At 39.6% G+C, this 25,848-nt stretch overlaps 1 protein-coding gene across 2 annotated transcripts in view; it reads right to left on the bottom strand.

Moving 5' to 3' along the window:
* Chd6 (chromodomain helicase DNA binding protein 6) overlaps positions 1 to 19,116 on the bottom strand; it is a 125,146-nt gene extending 106,030 nt beyond the window's left edge. Inside the window, exons 1-2 of one of the 2 annotated variants that reach the window (XM_036185592.1) lie at positions 19,062 to 19,116; positions 8,925 to 9,442 (exon numbers count right to left, since the gene is read on the bottom strand). In XM_036185592.1, coding sequence (XP_036041485.1) covers positions 8,925 to 9,442; positions 19,062 to 19,094 — 551 coding nt within the window. In that variant the 5' untranslated portion in view covers positions 19,095 to 19,116. The remainder of the gene's footprint in view (positions 1 to 8,924; positions 9,443 to 19,061) is intronic. The other variant, XM_036185593.1, reaches the window with a different exon arrangement.
* Positions 19,117 to 25,848: the final 6,732 nt, after the last annotated feature.

Below are 25,848 nucleotides of genomic sequence, written 5' to 3'. Positions count from 1 at the left end.
AAAACACAGATACTACCATGAAAAGGCTCATTTGCACATTTCATTCAATTTTCATAGTACCCAATTTAATTCCATCTATAAATAGAGAACAGATTTGGCACAAAAATAAGGACACTGGTTAAAAGGCACTTGTTTTGGTACAGATGCAATCTGCTGTAGACAAAATGGAGCCAGATCTATGCTGCCTTGAGGCTTTCACTGCTAAATCTGCGACACCAAAACAAAGATCTACATACGTTGGTGACAATAAAAATTGAAAAAGAGCCATAACCTCTAAGATGAAGATGTAGTGTTTTACCAATTAAAAGCAACTGAAGATACAAATTCAGACAGTTTAGGAGGGTTTCAAATGTTCAGTGCAAGCAGTTCCATGCACCACATTCTACTCCTCAAACAGGTTTTGACAACAACCTAACTAGATGTTAACCTAGTTAACCTAACTAGAAGTCCACACTTCTCGCCAATCATTCTTGAACGTTTAAGCAATGGCTACTGAAACCCTGGTAAGAAAATCACTGAGTTCAGATTTTTATATAACTCTATTATTCCTGTCTGTACTCACCTTTTTTTTTTTTATTTTAATTTCAGTTTGTTTTTTAATGCCATGTCTTACTATGCAAAGCAGGCTAGCCTGGAACAACTGGTAATCCTCTTGCCGTGGCCTCCCAAGTAGTGGGATTACAGGCATAAAAGCCATAATGCCTAGATTTAGGTGATGTTGTTATAAATTGTTCATTAATTGTTTTCTGACCATTTCTTGTTTATAAACTATTCAGAGTTGGATTTCGTTGTCTGGGTGTGTGTATATATGTTGGTGAGAAGTCAATATTGGGTGTATTCCACTACTGCTTTCCAATTTGTATTCTGAGACTGCATGGTCTCTCACTAAACCTGAGGCTCACTGATTAGGTTAGGAGGGCTGCTCAATAAGTTCCAGGGGTCCTTCTATGGTCACCCCTCAATGCTGGGGTTACAGACATGTGCCACCACATTCAGCTCTTTATGTAGGTACTGAAGCTCTGATGGGTCCTCAGGCTTATACTGCACGCACCTCACTAACAAAGCTGTCTTCCAGCCCCAACCATTCTTGTCTTTTAGATAACACACCTCTTCTTGATCTGAGAGTACTAATTTACAATCTATACAACTTCTTGATGCCACATCAATACAACCTCAGACCTCCAAACCTACAAGCAGTAGGTTGTATTTTGAAGTGACCATTTCTTTGCCCACTTTTAGGGTACAAGCAGGAAAATGTAGAGAAGCTATGGCTCCTCTGCTCCATTTTCCGTGTCAGTAATGTGAACTCTTTCCTCCATTTCGGGATGCCTCCAGTCCTCCCAAGAGCTGCCAGCTCCACCACAAGGGAGAGGCACTTCCACTTCCGCTGCAAATGCAGCCACATGTGATCTAAGCTGGGACTTACCCCACAGCCATTTATGCACTAGAAAGACAGTGCTGGCTTTTCTTGTTGAGAAAGGTAGGAATAGCTTTCACCTTTGGATAATATATTCCCCACTGTTATCCTAACTGTTTGAATGGGCCCTGAGAAGGGAAACTAAAATGTGTTTGGTCTACCATCTTAATGAGGCCCCCAAAGAACAACTGTTTAAATGTCTTGCTCTTTTTACTTAAGTCTTCTCTCATCTACTAATTCCTTTACTACCTGGTTCAATACTCACCTCTTCCAAGGGATTTCCTAGCCCAGAACTTAAAACACTCCTAATCTTCTAAATCTTTCCAGCTATTTTGTATATAACTGTATTAGGTGCTTTCATTTATTGATACTTCTGTCTGAATAGTAAGGTTGTCTCTGGATCCAGAGCTTTTCAGTGACAAGCTCACACAATACTTCTGTGACACCTTTTCCTTTACTCATTATAATAATACTCTCAATAAAAATGCCTTTAAGCACAGCAAGATGCAGCAGGCACTAAAAATACAGTAGAATAGTACATAAGTGGGCATTTATAAAGCAATACATTTAGTATTTATTTTCTTATAGATTTGACAAACATCTTTAAATACCAGACCCTACCTTAGATAGCTGATGGTAAGTAAGCACTACAGGTGCTCTTGAAAAGAACAAACAAATAAAAAATCAGCAATGGGCCTGGTGTGGGGACCCACAACTTGGATCCCAGCACTCGGGAGGCAGAGGCAGGCAGATCTCTGAGTTCTAGGCAGCCTGGTTTACAAAGCTAGTTCTAGGACAACTAGAGCTATGAAGAGAAACCCTGTCTCAAAAAATAAAAACCATCAATGGAAACTGTCCAAAGCTCTAGAAGTCATTAGATTCCTTCTCTACTAACCATAAAGCCCAGTGGGTTACAAAGTCCTTACTCAGAATTCATATCATCTTTACCCATCTTTGTGTTTATCTTCTATATTCTAATACACAACTGAAACGTTTAAAAACAGAAACAGGGGGATGGCTCAATTGGTAAAACATTTGCTTTGCCAGTGAGAGGATCTGAGTTTGAATTTCTAGAACTCATGTAAAGACAGGAGCAGAGTAGCACTATAATCCAGTGCCCCTACACTGAGCGGAAGGAGACAGGAAAATCCTTTGAAGCTCCTGAAGCAATTAAGTTTAGCAATTACAACAACTGACTACAACAAGACTCTGCCTCAAACAAGATGGGAGGCAAGGAACAACACCACAGGCTGTCCTTGGTACGTCCCTAACACACACCGTATGTGCTGTGGCATTCGTGTACCCACTTCTCAACAGAAACAACTTTACTAATAGAATCTATTGAGCCTAAAACTGGCTTCAGTAAGCAGGTATTTATTCTAAACAAAGAAAAAAGGCTGGCCTTCATACAGTGTCAGCTGTCCATTCTTCTTGTTCCACACTGGCAACTGATACAGTAGTACTCAAAGTATCTCCAATGTCTCTGTAGTCATAAGGCCTGGGGTTTAGAATTTTCTAGAAGCAACCGACACGGATGAGAAGAAGGTGGCAAAACTTTTCTTCTATGATGCTACTAAGCTCACTGGATTTGGAAGAAAAATCTGTTCCATATTGACAAAGCAAAACAAATTGGGGAGAAAGGCTGAAGCAGAGAACAGTGCTGACCAAACCAACTACATTTCCTCTTTTTTGGCTTTTTATACTTAGCAGATGTTAAATACACAACTTTAAATATGTTCCACCCCACTCCCACCCACCCTGACAAAATTTCATCTGGGACTACATTTCTCAAAGGATAAAATTAAGTACCTGCTGCACTTTCATTACCAGGAGACTTCAGGACTATAATTTTCTCAGAGCTCCACCTAAGAAATTGTCTCTGGGATGTGGTCAGAGAATCTACATTTCTTACAAGCTGTCCCAGTTTTCCCTAGACATAGCAAAGTCTGAGAGGAGAACCAAGTAGACAGTCCTCCACTTAGACCAGGATACTGATTAATTTCTTCCTTTTCAAAGAATATAGAGGCTGGAGAGACAGCTCAGAGGGTAAGAGCACTTGTTTTGCAAGCATGAGGAATCTACATAAAAAGCCAGACATGGCTGTGTACACCTTTAACTCTGGCATTTGGGGGCAAAGATGGCTAGCCTAGCCTAAAAGGCCAGTGAGGGTTCAATGAGAGATCCTGCCTCAAAGCAACAAGGCAGAGGGTGATAGAGGAGGATATCTGTCATTCAACTGTAGTCTTCCACATGTGTGTGTACCCATACACTCAAAGGCATACACAACATGGAGAGAGAGAGAGAGAGAGAGAGAGAGAGAGAGAGAGAGAGAGAGAGAGAGAGAGAGAGAAGCCACTCTGACAGGTAGAAATGTCTAAACTAGGCTATCCCCTTAACCAACAACAGAGCTCCACACCCAAGTTTCTAATAGAAACCTCTAGCTCAGTCCTAATGCCTGGTCTCCTGTTCAGGAGCAGACACTCCAGAACTGCACATAAATTCCTCAGATACTCACTTCTTCCGTACTGAGTAGGAATGCCAGAAAACCACATATACAACCAGAATGCTGGCCTGGCTGTGTTTTACAGACAAAAAAGCAGACTTCTGCAAAAGAAAGGCTTTTAGGAAAAAGAAAGTTCTTGGTACATGGAAATATAAGATACAAAAGCTGCCACTGAGAACAATAACTATTATACCACGTACTGTTCTCTAGAGAAACTTTCCTAAATTGCTACAATCTGGCTTCCCCAGAGGACTGGGGATCTCTTATCAATTTCATGACTCCACAGGACACAAGAGCTATTGCCACTGTGTGTACACATATGTACAGCACTGTATGAAAACTTGTACATACACACACACACACACACACACACACACACACACACACACACACACACCTGTATATGTTTTCTTACAAAAGTGATCCTAATCCCCTTTGGAATAAAAGTACCATAATAATAATACAACCAAGTTATATTAAGTGAAACTAAAATTTCAGAGCCAAGGAAATAATAAGGCCTAACTTAACTTCCTGGAAGTGTTTTCTTGCTTAAGTTTTATATACTTAAGGTGTCAACAAGACACTCAAAACTAATCTGGAGAAAAGAAGAAAATAATTGTTTAAATAAAGAAAGCTTTTCCTACTTTGAAGTTTTAGATTTGTATCCTGAGAGTCCTAAAGACTAATCACTATTAATGTCAAACTTAAAAAGGAAAATGTGCTAGATACTACAATTACTGTTTAGGTCCAGAACATGTTCAACTTTCTTCTTGATGCTTCTCAAAGCAAATGAATTAAAAAAAAAAAGTTGGAGCCATTTCAGTCCTTCCAAGAATACCACTGAGTATGCAAAGTGAGACTGACAAAGGATCTTCCAGTTTCATTCTTGACCTTAGTCATGCAAACCAAAAGAGTTGACAATGAAGCTCATCAGTCTGTCTGGACAAGTCACTTATCTTTTATTATTATTTCTTAAATATTTTTACTTTTTAAATTATGTGTATGTGTGCCTGCGCACTTGAGCACAGGTGCCCAAAGATGAAAGAAGAGGGAGTCAGATGCCCTGGCTGGAGTTACAAATAGGAGCTGCCTCACATGGATGCTAAGAGCTGAAGTAAGGTCCTCTATGAGAGGAATGTGGGCTTTTAACCTGAGTCATCACTTTATTTTAGAACTCTTATCTTTAATTAGAAAAGAAACACCACCAAATATTAACGACTTCATAAGATATCTAACAAAAATCTTATTTTCAGGGAGAAGTGTTCCTGAATGCAATCAAATTAAATATGTAAAATATTGTGCAGGTATCTGACAGATTTCTTTAGTGAACAGCCCCTGGGGAAACAAGGGACAGAGGGGGTGGTGGTCCTGATCTCAGGTACGTAACTTTTACTAAGGAAACAAGCCATACATATACCAAAACCAAAATTAACCACCATGAGGGCCTGTTGCAGAGACAGTATGCAAGACAAAGAATCAGAAGGCCTGAATTTACGATGTCTATTGGGAGTGAGTTTCTCTGTAGGTCTCTTCTTCCCAGAATGTAGTATGGCAGAGTTGAACTAGATCCTTTTCCGTCTGCTGAGATCTAAAGCCCATAATTTACAATGAAATGGAGGCTCCAAGGGCTTTAGAAGTTCAGAAGGGACACATAAGCACATTAATTTGGGGGAAGCTTCACGGAAGAGCTGGGTTTTGCATTCAGACTTGAAGAATGGAAAAAGTCTCGGGATACTTGGAGGGAAAAGGACATTATGGCTGGGAGAAACAGCAAGAGCTGGGAGAAACAGCAAGAGCAATCTACAAGAAAAATGAGTACCTTCAAGCGTTTATGAGAGCAATCTAGCTAGGGAAGTTGTTGCTAGAATTAGAGGTAGGAGTCAGACCTCCAAATTCTTGAGTAATCGAGAAAGGAGTAGGGTTTACTCTGAAGGCAACTGTAACAACCAGAAGTTCTATGCAAATATAAACTGAAGAAATTCCCTTTTCTTGTTCCTGTATTTTCGTGAGGACAAAGATGCTTTACTCATCAAAGGAGTAAAATACTGGAGACATTTCTCTAACTGGGGACCTACCTGCCCGGCAGCCTCAGGACTGGTAGTGTTCCTGGCTCAGTGATGCCATCCCTTCTCTGCCTACAGTTGTAGGAGTGCATCTAACTGAAGTACCCAACAAGAAGTCCCATTCCAGCCACACAGTGATGTTGAGTCCATAATAAAGCAGACCACTGCATCTCCTGCTTTGTTTGCTACTTCTCAGCTGATTTAGAATCAAGACAGAGGGAAAAGGGTTTGATTAACACTGACACGACTGACAACATAAATAAGACAACAGTATTGCTTCAGAAAGACTGGGTGGGTTGTAGTAGTAAGAACTGAAGGAGGAGAGGGCTGAAAGTCTATAAACCAGGGGCCATGCTCCTACAGTAATCCAGGCAAACAGTGAATCATTTATAACCATCAAGTCTTACCCAGGTTTGAAATCAATAATTGCTCAAATAAAAACAAGTACTTGAGTCAATTTACAAGAGTAAATTACACACACACACGAGAATTACTAACATATTTTTTAAAAGATCCATTAATACCCTTCCATAACTAAAAACTGGTTATGCTGACTGGTGGAATCAATTAACTAAAGGAACTGAAACAACATTTACAAAGATGCAAAGGAAAAGAAATCAAAGGCTAAACAGTTCAAAACCCTATCTCTGGGCTACAGAGAACAATATTACTCCAAGTTAGAGTATACAGCCCTAAAACACAGAAAACAAAGACAAAGCCTGTATAACGTACCCACATTTCTAAAGAGATGGTCATCCTTACCTACCTATCAATCTCCAAACGACACCTCCTGGATCTCTAAAGCTCAAGAGCTTACTGTCCTGCAAAAGGACAAGTACTTCCCCAACTCATTCATTTATTTGGTTTAATTAGATCAAAATCACACTCCTTTAATCTAATGCTGTAAGGTCTTCATCAGTCAGAATCTTGATTTTGCCTCCACATTTGATATTCAACTTTATTTCATCAATTTCCTATTTTCCTGAAATGGAATCTATAACAATGTCTACATATTATTAACTTGTTTTAAATCTTATATAATGTCAGTATGAATTTCTTTGAGAAGTCAAAAAACTGTGAACATGAGAATTTAGAACATGGGTGAGTCCAGAAACATAATCTTTCCACTGTCCTACAAAGCATAGAGCACAGCTCCTCTGGTTACCCCCATTCTCAGGCACATATAATTCATTACAGTTTTCAGTAACTCCATTAGTCTGACTTTCCTTCTTCAAACATTCTTTTACCCTAAAAAACATGTAAGCTCCCAAAGCAATGCACAAGTGGATGACTGGCAGAAGCCAAAATTACTATGCCATTCAACCCACATTTTGGAGATCAGCATATCCTTCCTATGTTAAATGAGAAATAAACCTTCTATAGTTTCCATTAGTCTGAATACCAACTTTACCTGCCCCTCTTGGCCTTCCAAGGTAGACATTATTTTATAGCTATTCTCTACCAGCTACATTCCTAAGACTCATTGACTTTCAAGCCTCTTTGATAGATAAAGATGGAATCCCCTTGGGAGTGAATATTGTGTAACAACATTTAAACTTGGATTAGGAATTATCTATCTGGTCCTGACAAATCACAAAGCAAACTTGAAGTTGCAGTACTCAGCACTTGAAACACTTTCTAACCACATCTTTCCTTGTGCTCTACCCCAACACAGGTGTTTGGTGGCCTCATTATGTTATGTCCTCAACATTCACAGCAACCTCTAAGATTTCATGGTCTGATAGGACAGAAAGTCATCTTGCCTCTGTAGTTAGACTTCAGAAACTTAAGTTCTTTGAGTTAAGGAGTATAATTTTTTTGTTTTGTATTTTCTCAAAAAGTCTAAATACAATGCTATGCAGAAATAATTTGAAAAAGACATTACATTTGTATGCAGACAGCAAATACTGATTTCTCTGTGTGAAAAGTGCTGCATGTTCTCTTCTGTTACACACTATTATGGTGAATCTGTACCTAGGCCTGTGATCTATACAGGTTCGTCTCTGGTTTCATTTATTCAGCATTGTCTGAGCAGCTATGGAAGGGTCAGGAACTGTACCAGACATTGGACTAAGAAACTAAATCAGAAATGATCCAGCAATAGATGGAGCATGGAGCCTGGGGAAGAAAGTCAGTTCTCTTGTACACAGAGTTCTGTCTGCCCACGGCCCTGCCAGACTACCACTGACTCCTGTGCACCCTCTGCCTCTATACCACTGCTGTCTAAATATCTCTGTTATCAGACCCAGGATGTCCTATGCAGCATGCTTTAGACAAGTTAACATTAAAACTATTTTTTGTTTGGTTAGTTGGTTTTTGTATTTTTTTTATTTTATTTTTTTATTATTTTATTTTTTTTTTTTGAGACAGGGTTTTTCTGTGTAGCCCTGGCTATCCTGGAACTTGCTCTGTAGACCAGGCTGGCCTCAAACTCAGATCCACTTATCTCTGCCTCCCGAGTGCTGGGACTAATGGTGTGCACACCCCCCCCCCCAGCTTAAATTCTTTTTTAATACAAAATGAATACCAAGAAATTACATGATTAGGAGGTTAGAGGTTCATTTTTGGTTGAAAGCTAATAGGAAATAAAGAACACATCCACAAGGCATTAAAGAGCACATCTACACCTGAGGTAGGATATCAGCCACCATGTAAAGAATGCTAAATAGTAGGTACAGATTAAAAGGATGGTTAGCTGGACTCTGAAGAAGGTTAGCAATTCTTAGAGTTTCCTAAAAGCAAAATGTTTTAAGTATAATTTCAGATATTAAATTAGAAAACACCTTCCATTAATGCCAGGAGTTACCCTCCTCACTGTCTCACGTAAGTGAAGTACAAAGCTTGGACCAGCAGAGGTAGAGTCAAGTCAGACCCAGGAGCTTGGCCTAACAGCAAAGAGAAAGAACCCCATGAAGGCAAGGGCTAGGAGGAAAGTACACACCTGGCCTTCTTGGACTTCGTCCTGGACACATAGTCAGTGCAGCTCCTCTTCTCTTTAGCCTCCTTGCTACCCAAGGCCTCCCGGGGCTTCCGGGGCTTCTTCACACCATCTTTCTGCTTTGCTTCCTTGGGCTCTTTGGCCCTCTTGGGCTCCTTGGCCCTCCTGGATTCTTTTGGCTCCTTGGGTTCTCGTTTCCTCTTTGGCTTGGGCTCTTTATCCTTGCTTCCCTTTGTTCCCTCTTGCTCTCCTGGATCCTTTTTCTTCCGTTTCTTCTTCACACCAGTACCTCTACCTCCACTATCCTCCATCCCATTATGGGATATCAATTTCCTAGAGAAAAGGTTATCAGCTTCCTCTTCAGTAGTATAAAGGTCCTTCTGGGGCAGACAGTGATTGGCAACATCTTCGATTTTCTCTTCCTGATCAGTGCTGCAGTCAAATGGTGACGATGATTTATAGTCAAAATTAACAGAGGCATCCGACATTGGGGAGTGATTCAAAGCTTTTAACTTGGACAACTGTGGAAAAAGAAAACAAGCACATTACTCCTTCATGGCTCCATACAAAGGCTATTAGGTTTGAATACATGGATTTGGTCAATATGTAGTGAGTATCTGAGTTCCTACTACGTGTTAGTTCCAGTATACTAGGCCTTGAGATACAGTAGCAAGCAGGACACAGCCGCCTGTGCCTTACGCAGCAGCGGCATGGTGTTGGTATGTCACAAGTTAGTATGTGAGCCACTGAGATGGGTCAGTAGGTAAAGGTGCTTGTGTTCAACTTGGGACCAATGTTCAAGTCCCAGAATCTTTGTAAAGGCAAAAAGAAAGAACCAATTACCCTTTTACCCCTGTATGTGCACCAAGGCATGTGCACCCACACAAACATATCACATAAATTCTTAACTTAGTATATAATTAGCATATAAAAATTGGAAGGCCATTCTCTATGAGGAAATCTAAGATTATTTTTAGCATTTTATCTAAAACAAGCATGTCAATAATACTTTTCCACAAAAAACCTTCAGTGCCACCAAATTCTAGGCAAACTGCAGAGACCTGCAATGGGATTTATGCTACTCACAAATAATGCTACTATTCAAGTATGTTGAGACCTCCTGACCATGAACTAAGGAGGTTCCTGGCGTGAAGAGGCACGATTCATGCACTCCTTTACCTCTCAAAATCCATTCTTATTAGTCACCAAGAAGCATCAACACTAAACTGGGATGACTCTGAAAATGAAAAATGGTATCATTCCAAGTTTTCCTTTTTAATGTTTACTTATTTGTGTGTGCATGCACATGCACACACAGGTCAGAATGCAACCTGTGGGAATTCGTTCTCTTCTTTCATTATATGGGTCTTGGGGATTGAACTCAGACTGTCACAGTTGTTGGCAAATGCCTTTATCTGCTGAGGCATCTTATTGGCTCACCAGTTTTACTTTTGGTAGTAACTAAAACTAGACTTGTTCTGTATTTCCCCAAACTTAGCCACTAGACTCAATCCCAAATAGCTTTGCCCAGTTGCAAAAATCAAACTACCCAAATAGAAGGAAGTTTTATTATGACACATGCCAGGAGATTACCACAGGTGCTAAGACAGCAGCACAAAAAAGGAAATTGCACAGCCACTTTTGAGTACCACTAAGTAAAAGCATAGTCTCACATCATGAACAATCATAAGGAAACAATACTTTGGAAGTGGAAGTTTCATCTCATACTTTCAGGTTTGGTATTCTAAAAAATACTTGCTATTTCATAACCAAGGTAAGGTTGGCAATGGCCCAATAATAATGTGAGCGCTTGCTACAGGGATAGCATTCTTTCCTTGACCTAGAACAAATAAATGACTTAGGGAGAGCCCAGGAGGGGCCAGCTTTCCAGAAGATGGTAAAATTGCATTCTGGTAATAGTTTAGAAACAGCACCATTTGTAAGTGCCTGCTCTCCTATAAGAGGCCTGGCAATGTTATATACCACAAACATTTGGCCAGGTGGTATGGCCTTCCTTCAGTATGCTAGTTCCCCAAAGTGTATCTGTGGTGGTATTTCATTTGTGTTCTAATAAATAAAGCTTGCATGGAGATCAGAGGAAAAGGCCAGCCACTATATTATTAAACACAGAGGCAGGCAGTGCACCTAGCATTTGGGAGGCAGGGATTCATCCAAATCAGTGTGAGTTCAAGGTCACACTAGGAACAGAACCAGGCTTGGTGGCACACACCTTTAATTCCCAGCACTAGTTAACCATAGAGGGCTGGAGGGTCTGTACAGACAGACAGGAAGTGATGTAATTGGGTGGAGAGAGAGTTAATAAGATGGCAGGGACAGAAAGGATATAGGCGTTAGTATACAGGAAGTAGCTCGCTCTCTTTGGCTGAGAATTTCCTAGCAGTAAGAATGTGGCTGGCTTTTTTCTGCTTCTCTAATCTCTCAGTTTTCACCCCAATATCTGGCTCCGGGTTTTTTAATTAATAAGACTTTTAAAGATTCGTCTTATTTGTACCCACACTTCCTGGCCCACAGTAGGAATAAAAGCATTGCAAATTCAGCTGCATGTTACCCCGTTTCCTTTTCTAGTGCTCTTTCGGAGTCTGAGGCTCACAACACAGCACTGACATTACTGGGAGAAAAACACTGAAGAACAGAAAGTCTTCTTTTGGATCTTTACAGTAAGTCAAGTCCTGCTAATAATGTAGCCTAAATCACATGGGTAACGGCTGTTCTTTCAAGACTCAGCACTTTAAGAAAAAGGGAGGTTGCTATGTGCTCATCTGGAGAGGAGTAGTGAATTCTGTCCCAGGCGCACCTGGCCCTTAGAGATCAAGTTTTCTTAGAGTGCAGGAGTAGGCAAACTGAGAGTGTTTAGTACTCAGTTCTAAACAGGACATGGGGAAGAGCTCAGAAGAACTAGAAACCATTTAAGAGTTGGAGGATGAGAAAGAATACTACAAAACACTATCTTCTGGACAGGACATGGTTGCTGCAGCCACGACTCACAGCAGTGGTAGCTACCAGCCTGCATAAGCCCTACCCCTACCTCAGGAGCTGTAGCGAAGAACAGTTAATGCTTGCTGGAGGGAAGCAGAGTCATACTGCTGAGCCGTACAGTCACTAGCACACACTGCCTGATCAAACTAAGTAAACTCCTACCCATACTCATACAGGCAATTCTAACTTAAAAAAAAAAAAAAGAACACAGGAGGACTTCGGAGGAAGAAAAGACTTGATGGAAGGGGGAGAGGATAAGAGAGAATAATGAAGGTGATTTGTATGAAATTGAAAATAAATTTTTTAAAAGTGAGGGGACAAATTGAAACAGTTATTTGCTTACTAAAGAGGCTTTCAAAGCCTAAAGACTGAATTCCACCAAGATAGTCTACTCTAGGTCAGAGTGACACTGTCTCTTCTTATGCCTCATGACAAGGTCTCTTTACTCATGGACAGGGCTTTCCAAAGAAGATGGAAGTGGGCAGTAGTAGAGAGAATTAAATCCAGAGAAAATAACTACAGCAGCTGCTAACGTTCACTGCACATGTCCTACGGAGATGCTAGATGACATAAAGCCTCTGATCACAACCATCTAACAAGGTCAGTATAAAGACGCCAGTCTGTATTGGGAGAAACAGAATTAGTAATGGTAAAGGGTGTACTCTGGACAAGCAGCTAGTGAGTGTGGACTGTGGATTCAAATTCTGGCAAACGGTTAATGCATGACTTCCCAGGGAGAGAACCCTAACAGATTATTAATTAGGTCACCAGATTAGCCATATGAGACTTGGTTAAACACGTTAAACGTGAGTGTATACACTGCTTTGGGAAGTCAGGTAATTCTTTACTAAGCTAAACAAACACCTATTTGCTACCTGTGAAGTTCCAGTAACAGGAATCATAGATAATTATCCAAGCACAGCCCCCTTAACCTCTACCAATCTACAAACAGGAGATAAAACAACTTGCCATGGCTAAATTCCTAGAGTGACAGAGCTGGCACTTTCTAAAAGGGGAAGGGCACAATTGCTTGATGTTATAAAGGGGAAAAGGCAAATATTAGTAATAAAAATAAAAAATACAAATTTTGGGGTTAGTAATCAGAAATATTTTTATGTTGAGAACTTGGAAAATTCCTGAGGAGCAAAAAAACCTAAGACAAAAACAGTTCTTTGATGTACTTTCGAGTCAGGGGGAGAAAAAAAAAAAAAACCCAAGACAAAAACAGTTCTTTGATGTACTTTGAGTCAGGGGGAGACAAAAAGCCTGAGTTCTAAATCCAATATCAGTGTCTCCACTTTGAAATGGCTCTAAAAGGAAAAGACTGGAGATGGTATACCACAAGGGACTAACAATAATTTGCTTTACAACAACAACTTAAATAGGGATGAAAGTCTAGGAACAGAGCAAAAAATGAAAAAGAAAGGGGCTAACTGTTAAAAAACAAAAAACAGTGGAAAACAGTGGTGTTCCTTTGATCCAAGCACATTAACCCACAATAGTCCTGGAAAACAGTTAAATCTAGAGGAACCAGATTCATCTTAATTAAAAATGTTTCAGAACAAATGAAAAGATTATAGTCGACGGTAATGGTTTTCAAATTAAGACAGCCCATTTTTGTCCATATCACAGGTAAAATCTAAGTTAAAAAAATTTACACACACACAATGTATATGTACACATGTGTACTACTGAAGAGGAAGCTGATAAACTTGTTCCTAGGAAATTGATATCCCATAATAAAAAAGAGGACAGTGGATGTAGAGGTACTGGAGTGAAGAAGAACTAAAAGAAAAAGAAGCCAGGGGAGTAAGAGGGAACAACAGAATGAAAAGACCTTGGCCCCATTCTTGTCTGTGGGTCCATCAACCTATACACTTCACTTGCTCTCTTGAGAGGACCGTAAATCTTCACCTTGGGAATAGAGTGCCTGCTTCCTTCATATACTTCACAGGCAATGAGTCATCCTTCTCTTACCATGCAGGCCTCACTCTGGCCTCAAGTGTATGTTTCAGAATATAAAACCAATCAGAATGACTGGGGGGTGAGGGGGTGTCCTATGAAATGTATGAAGAGACAGGAAGAATTCAATGCTCATGTTTCTCTCTCTCTCTCTCTCTCTCTCTCTCTCTCTCTCTCTCTCTCAGAAGGAGTTGGAAAAAGTCTGTTTTAAATCCTTTTGGCTAATGAAGACCATGTTTTAAACTGGTTTTAAAGGGCAATTTAGCATCACTCTTAAATATGCTGAAAGGGGCTTCCAATGGCAAACAAACTGAAAGTCTGATCAGTGCTAGCCTGCTCTCTGTCCAGTGATGCTGAAAAGTCTCAAAATCTATTGTTTATTCCTCCACATTATTATCAATGTTCTTATTCTTCCTTACTTACTATTTTCAACCAAGACTTGTGACTCCGCAATTGTTCTTGTGATAAACATGTTCCTAGAGATCAGAGCTCTCTTTTTCCCTGCTAGAAGACACAGATAAACTGTGCTAGGAACATGGCAGCTGGCTAAATCCACCAAGCTTACTCTAGTTCGCCTTTTGCCACCACCAAAATGGAGCACTCCCCCTTAGGCTTTCCCTTTCTCCCTTACTACCATGTACTTCCTGAATCTACATATAATTACTCTCTTCCTTCCTCGTTCAGCTCTTTAAAGCACACTGACTGATCTCACTCTTTCTAAAATACTCAAATTCTTTGGTGGGGCTGATATTACCTGTGTCCCTGTCTATATTCCAATACCAGACCACACCCTTCCATCCACAATGTAAAACCCTGATTCTTCTGGGGCATGTACCATGCCCTACTTTAACTGCCTTTCTATAATCAGACTATATGAATTTCTTCAGAAAACATTTAAGTCACTGCTGAACCTGGCCTGAAGTAGAAGTTAAATATTTCTTGCATTTGCTTAGTGAATAATTCATGTTCATATTCACTCCAAGGAAGAAAGTATGGTCTAACTGTCTCATCAAGGTCTGAGATTCCCACCGGTCATCTGAATTACTCTTCCCAATCCACCAACTTTGTGTTTTCTCGAGGACCTAAAAATGAAAGCTATGTCTGCTTAGCTCTTGTTCATGGAAGCAAGGGCTCCCCTCCTGGCCATAGCTCCAAGTTTTAATATTATTATTATTTTTTTTTGGAGCTGAGGATAATATTGTATTTTTTAAAACTGGATTCCTTGATCTAATATTATATTTTTTAAAACTGGATTCCTTGATCTAGATTGCTACAGTAAACCTTTACTCTTACATCACATCTCACAGTTGTCATATTTATAAAATAGTAGCAAACAATAAGTTGAGGTTTAAAAAAAAAAAAAAAAAGAATCAGGATGGATCTGTTTTCACTAAGGTGAGGTTGTGTTCCCTTAAGAAGTATACTCCATTGTAAAAGCCAGGCTCTCATCATTACAAGTCACACCTCATTTCTCTAGCTAACTTTTGTCTGCCTAGTATTGTTTGGTAATCTCAGTAATTAAACTCCACACACTTCTTAGAGGAAGTTTAGTTATTTTTGTCAACACAGATAAAAAGACTGCAAGAGATTCATTTTTCACGCTCTAGGTGTTTTTGCAGCATTTCCTTTGGCAATACAAAGTCAAAGTCAATTTCCAAAGCCTTTGTTCTTGGCATGCCACCTGTTATGCCCCTTCTAGTTAATAAGAAGCATGATTATTTATTGCTGAATTTTGATTAAATTGTAAAAACCTGTCATCTCATTTTAATTTTTCCCGATAAAATTTTGAACAAGGAAATGAGAATTTTTAAAGATCAGAATACATTTACATGCCATTTTTCTTCAAAGATGTGGAAAAACAAACCAGAAGAAATGAGGATTTTTTTTAAAAGAATGGATGTTTTTAAACAGACTTCCCCACTCCCCTGCTTCTTTCTCCAGTGTCAGCATTCTCCCCAGGACCTTGTTCATGCTGGGCAAGTGCTCCACCACTGGGCTAGAGCCTAAGCCTTTTAGTGTTGCTTCTAACATCTCAGAATTAGGGTAAAGTGAGCTTGATGGCTATTCACATTGTTATACACTAAAGATTTGCTTGCTACTGACATAACCAATACCAAGTACTTGACTATCTCATTTAACCACTTTCCACATGGTAAAAATGAGACTGATCTGTTCTGAGAGCATGATAGAGTGGGGATTTCAATCCCACTCTGAAGGCTGAAGCTCTGTCTATCCAGCCGAAACTGTGTGATACACACTCAGGCCAGAGACTACAGCTCTAGCATTCCATTTGCATGCGCAGAATTTCTTGCAGTTCAATAGTCCATGTGACCCAGTGTCAAATACTGACAGAAGGCACAGGATCAGTTTCTCCTGTTTAATCACCCTGACCTCAACAGAGCTAACAGTGATTTTCAAGTGAAATTCTCACTCTGAAGCAGGGCACAGTAGGGTAACTCTATAGTCCCAGCACTCATGAGGCTGATGTACACTTATTTCAAGCTCAACACTAGCCTCAACTACACATAAACCTCTACTTCTTTATTAAGACAATCTCAAATACAAACACAGAAACCAATAAACCAACCCAAAACATAAAACACCACCTCAAACAACATTCTGCTCACTAACCATTACTATTAAGTTTAAAATAAAAATTCCTCTAAGGATACATAATAACTCACCTTAAAAAATGTCTAAAAATTAAACATGAAAATTGCCTTAAGAACTATAAGCCTGTCTGCATATCATAAATAACAACAATTTTGAGGGTTTGGGGTACATTTAAATGGTCCTTTTTTTTGATGGCTATGTGGTTCTTTCCTATCTTGATCATAAGCGCAGCAGTAATTGAAGAACTTGTACACAGCTTCAAACACCTGTCAGAGAGCACCCTAGGATAAATTCCTTTTCTGTGGTGCTGACCTACACCTGCCAGTTCACTGTAGCACCAGGAAAGAGAAACCCAATGTGTAGATACAAGTACTGCTTTTCCTGTGAATAACTCACACTGAGAAGAATAACTTCTCCAAATCAAGCTCCCCAACAAGGGCCATCCAGAGGATCATCTTGTGAGACCCCCACATGCCCCTGTCTCTAACTAGAGTTCCAAAGGAGTAGACTGGAAAGGAAAAGGTGGCTAGTCCCACCTCGCATGGGGTCTCAGTTCAAGACAGGGATTCAGACCCCACCCCCCAAGGTAGATTATCATCCAATTCCATAAAAAGAAAGGCCACCCATCCAACAGACTAAGAGTCAGAGGCACAGCTCCACATCTTACTTCTCTAAGTCACACTGACTGGTATTCTCTAGGTTTCTTCCAAGAGAAAGCCATCAGAGAAACAGAAGCACTAACTGAGGAGAAGAAGAGTTATTGATACACCATATACACTGGCCACTGTTCTAGGTATTGTACAAATAGAAGAGTGCTTCCAGGGCAATGAGGTGTCTCCCGTGGTAAAGGCACCACTAGAGTAAGCCTGTCAACCTGAGCTCGAGTTGGAAGCCCCAGCCAGGCCTCTCCAGAAAGGTGAAGAAGAGAAATGACTCTGCAAACTTGTAAGCTATTACATACATGCCTACATGTAAACTTCATGTGCACGCGCGCGCACATGCGCACACACACACAATGTGGGGAAAATGCTTTTAGCGAACTAAATATTCAAAAATGATATGTAAAAATTACAGAGAATTGGTCACATCACTCAGAAAAATCTGAAAAGCTGTTCCAAGAGAGGAAGCATTTCTACAAGGCTAATTTTTAACGCTCTCATTCACAGTTTCATCACATTGCTCCTATATGGACATGACTGAAGCAAAAGGGAAAATTCATGCATTAGTCACCCAGAGTACGGATTACCCAGGGTCTGGGTCAGACGCTATGTCCAGTGTGGGATATCTGAGGGGGAAAAAAATCTATGTACACTATGCTCTTATGTCTGTTAACTTTATTCCACTGACAAAATTCAAAATTCCATCTACTCAGCTACAGCTCCGTCAGGCATTCAGGACAAGAATAAATGTCTTGTCCATTTACTTGTCCACCAAACTCTTTATCCGTCTACTTTATTTCTCTAGGATGAAATTCTGTCTACATAGCTTCAGTTCGGTCCTGACACTTAGTTCTTCTTTGTTCCCTCATTTACTGTCCTCTCACAGTCCTGCTAAGAACTAAGCTCTTATGCTCCCAGCCTCATCTTCGTCCTCTGTTTTTTCACCCTCCTTCTCTACTTGCTCTTTCTACTCCTGGCTCTGATGAACTCTTCAGGAGTTCTGCCTTACCATCTACAAAACCTCTGTGTTCTTCCCTTCTCCCTGGCCATGGTCATTCTGTCCTACAGAAAATGCCCATCCCTTCCTCCCCTGGCCATGAGGTCCTCTGCCTCCTCAAGAATCTTGCTTCACCCTACCTTCCACCTTGATATGCAAAAACCTTTTTTGTTCTCAGTCAATTGCTCTGGAGAGCCACTAGTCCTCAAGGCAAGGGGATGGTCTAAGCTTCAATAGCACAAGGAACAAAGCTATGGTTTCCACCAGCTTGTCTTTGCCTACATGACTTTATCCAAGTACTGGCTGGAACAGTGAAGTTCACACACTTTCTACAGGAATTGTGAACACAAGAAATTTATAACAAGGCACAGCTGAATATTAAGCTGTGTAAAACCAAACAGTTCATGCTAGTTGGTTTGCCACTTGACTGACCCTTGGCCTGGTCAAGGTATAGCTTTGATGTACAGCTGGACTCCTTATAACATATTTTTGTGGCTCTGTTACTCTGCAGAGAATGGAAAGCAGAGGCAACAGGGAACTACCTGAGGTTAAAATGTGAGCCCACACAGCTAACCTATTATAAGGATTCTGTCCTTAATTGCATCATCAGCCTGCAATGGCGGCCCAGCCTAAAAAGCGGGTGTGATCTCTGTGCGCCCCTTTTCCCTTTCCCACACTCTCCCTCCTCCACGCTGTCCTTTCTCTCTTTCTCTCTCTCCCTCAATCCCCCTCTCTCCCTCTCTCTTCCCTCTCTCCCAATAAAGCTCTAAAAGGGAACTATGGTGCACTGATTTTTCTGTCCAGCACTCTCCTCTGTCACCACCGACGATGCCTTAACCAACACCTATCCTCTTCAGTAGGTGTAAGGTACAATGAACAAATAAAACATCTAAAAGAAATGGGGCCACTTACCTGTTTCTCTTTCTTCTGTATTTTCATTTTCATCAATTAAGGGAAGGTTTTATTTCTATAAAACACAAAAAGGTAAAGATTATGATAAATCTCACACAAAACATTTAAAATTGCCTCCAAATAACTGTCCAACAATGCCCAGACCTCTAAGTCTACATCTAACTCTCACCAGACCCAGTTTATTTTTCTAGATGGGATGAAGTAAAGAAACACTGGTTTTGTAGATCAGGGAATTCATAAAAGATGCTGGCATATCAAAGCTACCAGGTAACTAAAAGCAGAAACAAAAATAAATGGTATAACTTTATTGATGGGAATGAAAAGGAAAGGGTACAAACAGGTAAGCTTCATTCTTTGGGGGAAATAAAAGTTCAATATATAAGGTTTAAAGAGAAAAATCATTCTAATAACAGAAATACAGACAATAGGAAAAGAGACCTCAATGGTTTAAAGTAACTTTGTCTAAGAGTAGGACAGGGGTTGACGGGGTAGAGGACGGCACTCTTTCACCTCATTCTAAGTGTCCCCATGATATTGGATGTTGGAAACCATGTAAACATAGTACTTGGTAAGCTGTATTACAGTCGTTGTTTAAAGGGCTGTTTTCATTCTATTCAAGTCTTAAGCCATCATTCTCACTCCAAGCACAACGGCCTTTCTGTTACAACTCTTCTTCAGTGACTTGTGGTTCCTCAAGACTCCAGCAACTGGTTTTCAGGACAGGAAAGACCCCTGGTCCTGCTTGTATCACTAACTACAAGTACCACCCATGGGTCTCACACACAAACAGTAGAGGGATTATAGAATCTTGGCTTCTGGCTCTAGGCTAGATTTAGAGACTGCCTAACACTTTACCAGAGGCATACAATCACATCAGAATTAATCATATCCATATGAATGTGATGCGCAGGCATTAGTAGACCTTTAAAATTAATGTGAAGTAAGTATTTGAGGTGGTAGATATGTGTTTCCATAGCTCAATTTAATTATTCCATATTATACTCATAAATCCTAACAACACTTCATAGCTCATAAGTATATATAACCACAGTTGGTCAATTTACCACAAAAATAATTTTTTAAAGTTAAAAGTGCAACTTCTTAAGCTGTGGGCTATGATGACATACAGAGTTACATAACTGAATGTAGTGGTCACAAAAATTTGGCAACAGTAAAAGGTTTCTGAATTGCAATTACCATAAATTAGTCAAAATCAAATGTATAATAAAGCTAGATTTCCTAGCAGTATTTCCCTACTTCACTGCAGCCTTGGTTTGGAACATACATTTGTTCTTTACACTGTTGGGGAATATTATTTGAAGGTGTGTTACTTTTGTTTATGTTGCATTTGTTTAACTCTGTGAAGCTGTGTTACTGTGCCTCTAAAACACCTGATAGTCTAATAAAGAGCTGAACAGCCGGCCAAAAGTGAGGCAGGAAAAAGGATAGGCGGGGCTGACAGGTAGAGAGAATATATGGAAGAAGAAATCCATAAGAGGAAGGAAGAAGGAGAGAGAGAGAAGGTAGACGACATTGGGGGCTAGCCACCTAGCTACACAACTAGCAATGGAGTAAGAAAGAAAGGTATACAGAAATAGAGAAAGGTAAAAGCCCAGAGGCAAAAGACAGAGGGGTTAATATAAGTTAAGAAAAGTTGGCAAGAAACAAGCCAAGCTAAGGCTGGGCACTTCTAATTAAGGATAAGCCTCTCTGCTTTATGATACATAGTAGTGACTGTGCTTTATCAGAGCTGTTTTTAATGATGTTGCTCAGAATGTTTTCTTTCCAGATGATGATTGAGAAACTAATTAAAAAAAAAAATGGTGCCAGGTACCACAAGAGTAACAGGACTGTGCTGTTTTCTGGGGTTTTGTTTTTTACTTTCTTTTTCTTTTTTCTTTTTTTTTAATGGAGTGCGCTGGATGTCTCTACAATTTTGTTCAAGTGACTGCAGAACCTGGAAAAGCTGTTGCTGCTATTGATGCATAACATACTGCTATTATTGGTCTTTTTATATAAATATAAATATATATATATATACATATATATAATTTGGATTTTTGGAAACTAGCTGTGCTTTCAACTTTGGAAAAAAGTATCCCAGTTTACCGTGTTGAGTTGGCATTGTACAGAAATTTAACAGCCATATTGGTCTAGAAATGCTGAACTTAATTTTTTTTCCCATTTGTACAGGGGTAACACATTGTATTAAATATGTAAGGTCTTATCTATGTGGGTTTGATTACAAAAACTAATAAAGTATTCTCTAAATAATGAAAAAAAAAGAATAAGCCTCTGTGTGTGATTTATTTGGGAGCTGGGTGACAGGCCCCTCAAAAGAGTAAAAAACAAACGACATTGCACTGCACATACCATCACATTACATGGCACTAATGAACACAACTATGATGTAATGCAGTGCAGTGCTTTCACAACAGTTTTATTCTTATAACAAAACACAATGGCTTTATTACAGAAATCTAAAACTTCAGTATTTTCCTATTAACCATTTTCCAGCATATAAACATCAAATTAATATATCTTTGAATTGTATTATATCAGAATTTGAGTTTTTAAAATGCTTCTTGAGTTGCTGACTTGAGTTTCATAAAAAAAAAAAAAAAAAAAAGTGATTTAGCAAATTTTGGCTTGTGATTAGGGCAAAATTTCCATTACTTCTGCAGTGGCCCTAAACATTTCTGTCATGTTGTATGTACTATGCACTTATGTGAAGCAGCATTCTCTGCAAAGACCATTATAAAATCAAATTATTGCTTGAGGGGTAATGGATGTGATGCATGTTTGCAAACTCTAGGATCTGAGTCTGAACCCCGAACTTCTGAAAGCTGGGTGCAGTAACATGTACTGTAACTCCAGTGCTCTTATGAAAAGATTCAAGGGAGAGGAAGGTGAATCCTCAGAGGCTCACAGAGAGCTAGCGTGTAGAATGCAGCACAGCAGCTAACAACAACAACAGAAAGAGACCCTGCATAGACACACAGAACAAACAAAAAGAAACACTGTCTCAAACAAGGAAGGAGGACTGACATCTAAATTTGAACTCTGACCTTGACACATGCCATGGCATGCATGTGTCTGCATACATACACACGCATACACAGAAACATACAAACAGACAAAGAAGAATCACCTCTGAAAAAACACTGAAGATGCTCTATGTCTTTCAGTGCCATATATTCAGTGAGGATTTAATTCTTTATTTAGTAAAAATAAACAAGTACAACCATCTCATTAGTATGTAATTTGCTTTCATCTTTATAAGAGGTAAAATCACATGCATGACAAAAATAGTTTAAAGTAAATTCCTTGTAATCTATTATCAAGTATTTATTATCAAATTTTGTGTACTTTTTTATATATCTACATTCTAGAGTCATGAGTAGACAAAATTAAAGATAATCTGCTCTAGTGGCTAACCTACCAGGGTGCTGCTATCTGCCAAGAGCACCAGGGCCAAGGAGGTAACAAGCGGGAAAGCAGGCAAGGCAGAGAGGAAGGCTATTGGCTTAGGCGGGGAAGTGGAAGCCCATGAGTACCTGATGCTTCCGAGTAAGTCAGAGTCAGTGCTGAGGCAACAATTAGTCACCTGAAGACAATCATCCATCACAGAGAGTCACAGTTCTGAATCACAGCAGGTAAAATTTAAAAGAATACTCTTTCCTACATTTCATCATAGTTCTAGGTAAATCATGTTAACAGTTTTTTTCCCCTTTAATTTCAACTTCAAATTATTAGACTAAGGAAAATCATCATTCTTAGCCACCACTACCATGTATTTCTTGATCATTACAGAAAAACCAATAGCTCAACCTATCTCACAAATTACCACAAATTCTGAAATTAAGTTTAGAAAGTAATTTCAGCTAATAAAAAGGGTATTATCATAACTAGACATATATACTAAAATTTCTGCCCAATAAAATGGAATCATTAAAAATACAGAAAAATTCTACCGGCACCAATAAAGCCCACAAAGTAACAATTGCTACTAACGTAACTATTTACTAGACACTTCAAAACGTGTTCCTAAGCATTTCACAGTTAATAGACATCCTCTCTTAAACTACCTCACTTTTTTTGTTTGTTAGTTTGTTTTTGGTTTTTGGAGACAGGGTTTCTCTGTGTAGCTTTGTGCCTGTCCTGGAACTCACTCTGTAGCCCAGGCTGGCCTCGGAACTCACAGAGATCTACCTGCCTCTGCCTCCCGAGTGCTGGGATTAAAGGTGTGTGTCACCACCGCCCAGCACTACCTCACTTTTTTAAAAGTCTTTCTGATGACACACATTACAACACAACACAACACAAACAAATAAACCCCACAACTCATCTTCTTTAACACTGAACGCCATCACTAGGAATGGTTTGTGCTTCTGCACACATTAGAAATGGCTTTTATGGCCTCTATTGCTGTGTCACCATCATTCAGAAGTTGTGATTAGATTGTGATTCAATAAAGAACAAATCAAATAGCAAATTCAGAATCTCAACACTTAATTAAAAAGCATAATATAATACATTTCTAAAGGCCCTGGGTGTGTAAACCAGGAAATCTATCTCAGGGGAAAAACTAACTTCTAAAATCACATGAAAACTGAAGGACTCTTGGACTCTCCTCACTGTATCCCAAGACTTCTAAGTGCAGCATATAATTAATTACCTTCTCTGAAATATATACTGCTAATAACATAAAAGGCAAGCAATATAAAAGTTCCCATTCCTTCCTATGCTCGCCATGAAATATACTTTTATTAAAAAAAAAAAGAGTGTCAGGTTCCAGTAAGAACTTTTTGCATTGTTCATGAATTCTTTTCAGTAGTATCTCTGCCATTTTCCAATTCTTCAATGTTGTACTATGCACACTTAAAAATAGAAAAACACCAGGTTCACACTATTCAACAATTAATATATAGGTATCATTTAAATATTTTAAATTTAAAAATAAAAATACGTTTTTACTTTTTTATTTTTATTTATTTTTTGGTTTTTCGAGACAGTGTTTCTCTATGTAGTTTTGCGCCTTTCCTGGAACTTGCTTTGGAGACCAGGCTGGCCTCAAACTCACAGAGATCCGCCTGCCTCTGCCTCCCAAGTGCTGGGATTAAAGGCATGTACCACCACCGCCCAGCTAAGTTTTTATTTTTAAAGATAAATTTTTAAAATAAATTTATTTTGTTGTTAAAGATCGGGTCTTACCACCCCTGACACTGCCTGGAGGGCCAGGACACAGAGGTGGGATAGCCTAGAAACCTAGGATAGAATCAAACACAACTGGCCAAAAACAAAACAAACAACAACAAAAACCCAGTGAAATGATTCCTAATGATATTCTACTATATTCATAGATTGGTGCCTAGCCCAATGGTCATCAGAGAGGTTTCACCCAGCAACTGATGGAAACATGCAGAGACCCACAGCCAAATATTAGGTAGGGCTCTGGAAATCCTAAAGAGGGGGAGGAAGAATTGTAGGAACCAAATGGGTCTAAGACATCACAAAAAAATCCCACAGAATCAACTAGCCTGGGCTCATAGGGATTCAGAGACTAAAGCAGCAACAAGGGAGCCTGCAGAGGACTGACCTAGGCCCTCTGCACACGTGTTACAGTTGTGTAGCTCGGTCTTCTTGTGGGACTCCTAACAGTGGGAGCAGGGACTGTCTCTGACTCTGCTGACTGCTTTGAGTCCCTTTCCTCCTCCTGTGTTGCCTGGTCCAGCCTTAATAGAAGAGGAGATGCCTAGTCTCACTGCATCTTAGACCATGGGTGGTTGCTATCCATGGGAGGCCTGCCCTTTCCTGAAGAGTAATGGAGGAGGGAGAGTCTCTCTATACTCCATATTGTCTATGCCCTCACTAACACTATTTTATTACTACTAGAAGTATTTCTTCCCTGAAATGCTGACACATAGTTCTCAATCTTCTTAAGACTTCAACCCTTTAATACAGTTCCTCATGTTGTGATGACTAACCATAAAATCATTTTCACTGCTACTTCATAACTGTAATTTTGCTACTGTTATGAATTGTAATGTAAATATCTAATGTGACCCCTGTGAAAGGGTCATCTGACTCAAAGGGGTTGCAACCCACAGGCTGAGAACCACTGTGCTAGCAAAATTAGATGTTCTTTGGTAGGTACTGTGTTTTGTGTTTTGTTTTGTTTTTTTAAACAAAACAATACCCTTAAATGTAGAGCAGAGTACATAAGCAATATGCCCCCTAGTCCATGTCTATTGATCTGGCATTATTTTCCAGCATAATTCAGCAATACTGAACACCTACCTACAGGTCCTAACACCGGCCCTGGTCACTCAGGTCCTGCTTAGGCCATCTCTGCCTGGAAAATTCTTCCAACACCCTTCCTTAGATGGTATCTTAGCCTTCAAACTTGACTCTAGGCTATGTTCTCTGACTCCTCCACATCCCATCATTTTCCCAGTAACCCTCTGGGAAACACCTGACTAGTGGTAAGTTTCTAAGACATCATGTCTTCTTGCTGTTTCGCTTATTAGTGAACAACAGGCAGGAGGGCATTTTCCTTGGGCGTTAAGAGCACTGCTGCAATGTCCTTCCACCACTTCTGGTGAGATCTAAGCCTTTCTCATTCCTGCTCATTTACAGGGGCATTCTCTTCCCTCTTGAAAGCCTTCAGAAACACATTTTTTTACAATATGCCTTGGAACTATTTTTTCCACAACGTTGGTACATTCTTTTACAATCTAGAAATGTAGGTCCTTCCAAATAGAAAGATCTTGTATTACTTCTTCCT

The sequence above is a fragment of the Onychomys torridus genome, chromosome 4 (assembly GCF_903995425.1).
Source record: "Onychomys torridus chromosome 4, mOncTor1.1, whole genome shotgun sequence".
Lineage (NCBI taxonomy): Eukaryota > Metazoa > Chordata > Mammalia > Rodentia > Cricetidae > Onychomys > Onychomys torridus.
Note: the sequence above shows the minus strand (reverse complement) of the source record. Positions and strands in the feature narration are given on the sequence as shown.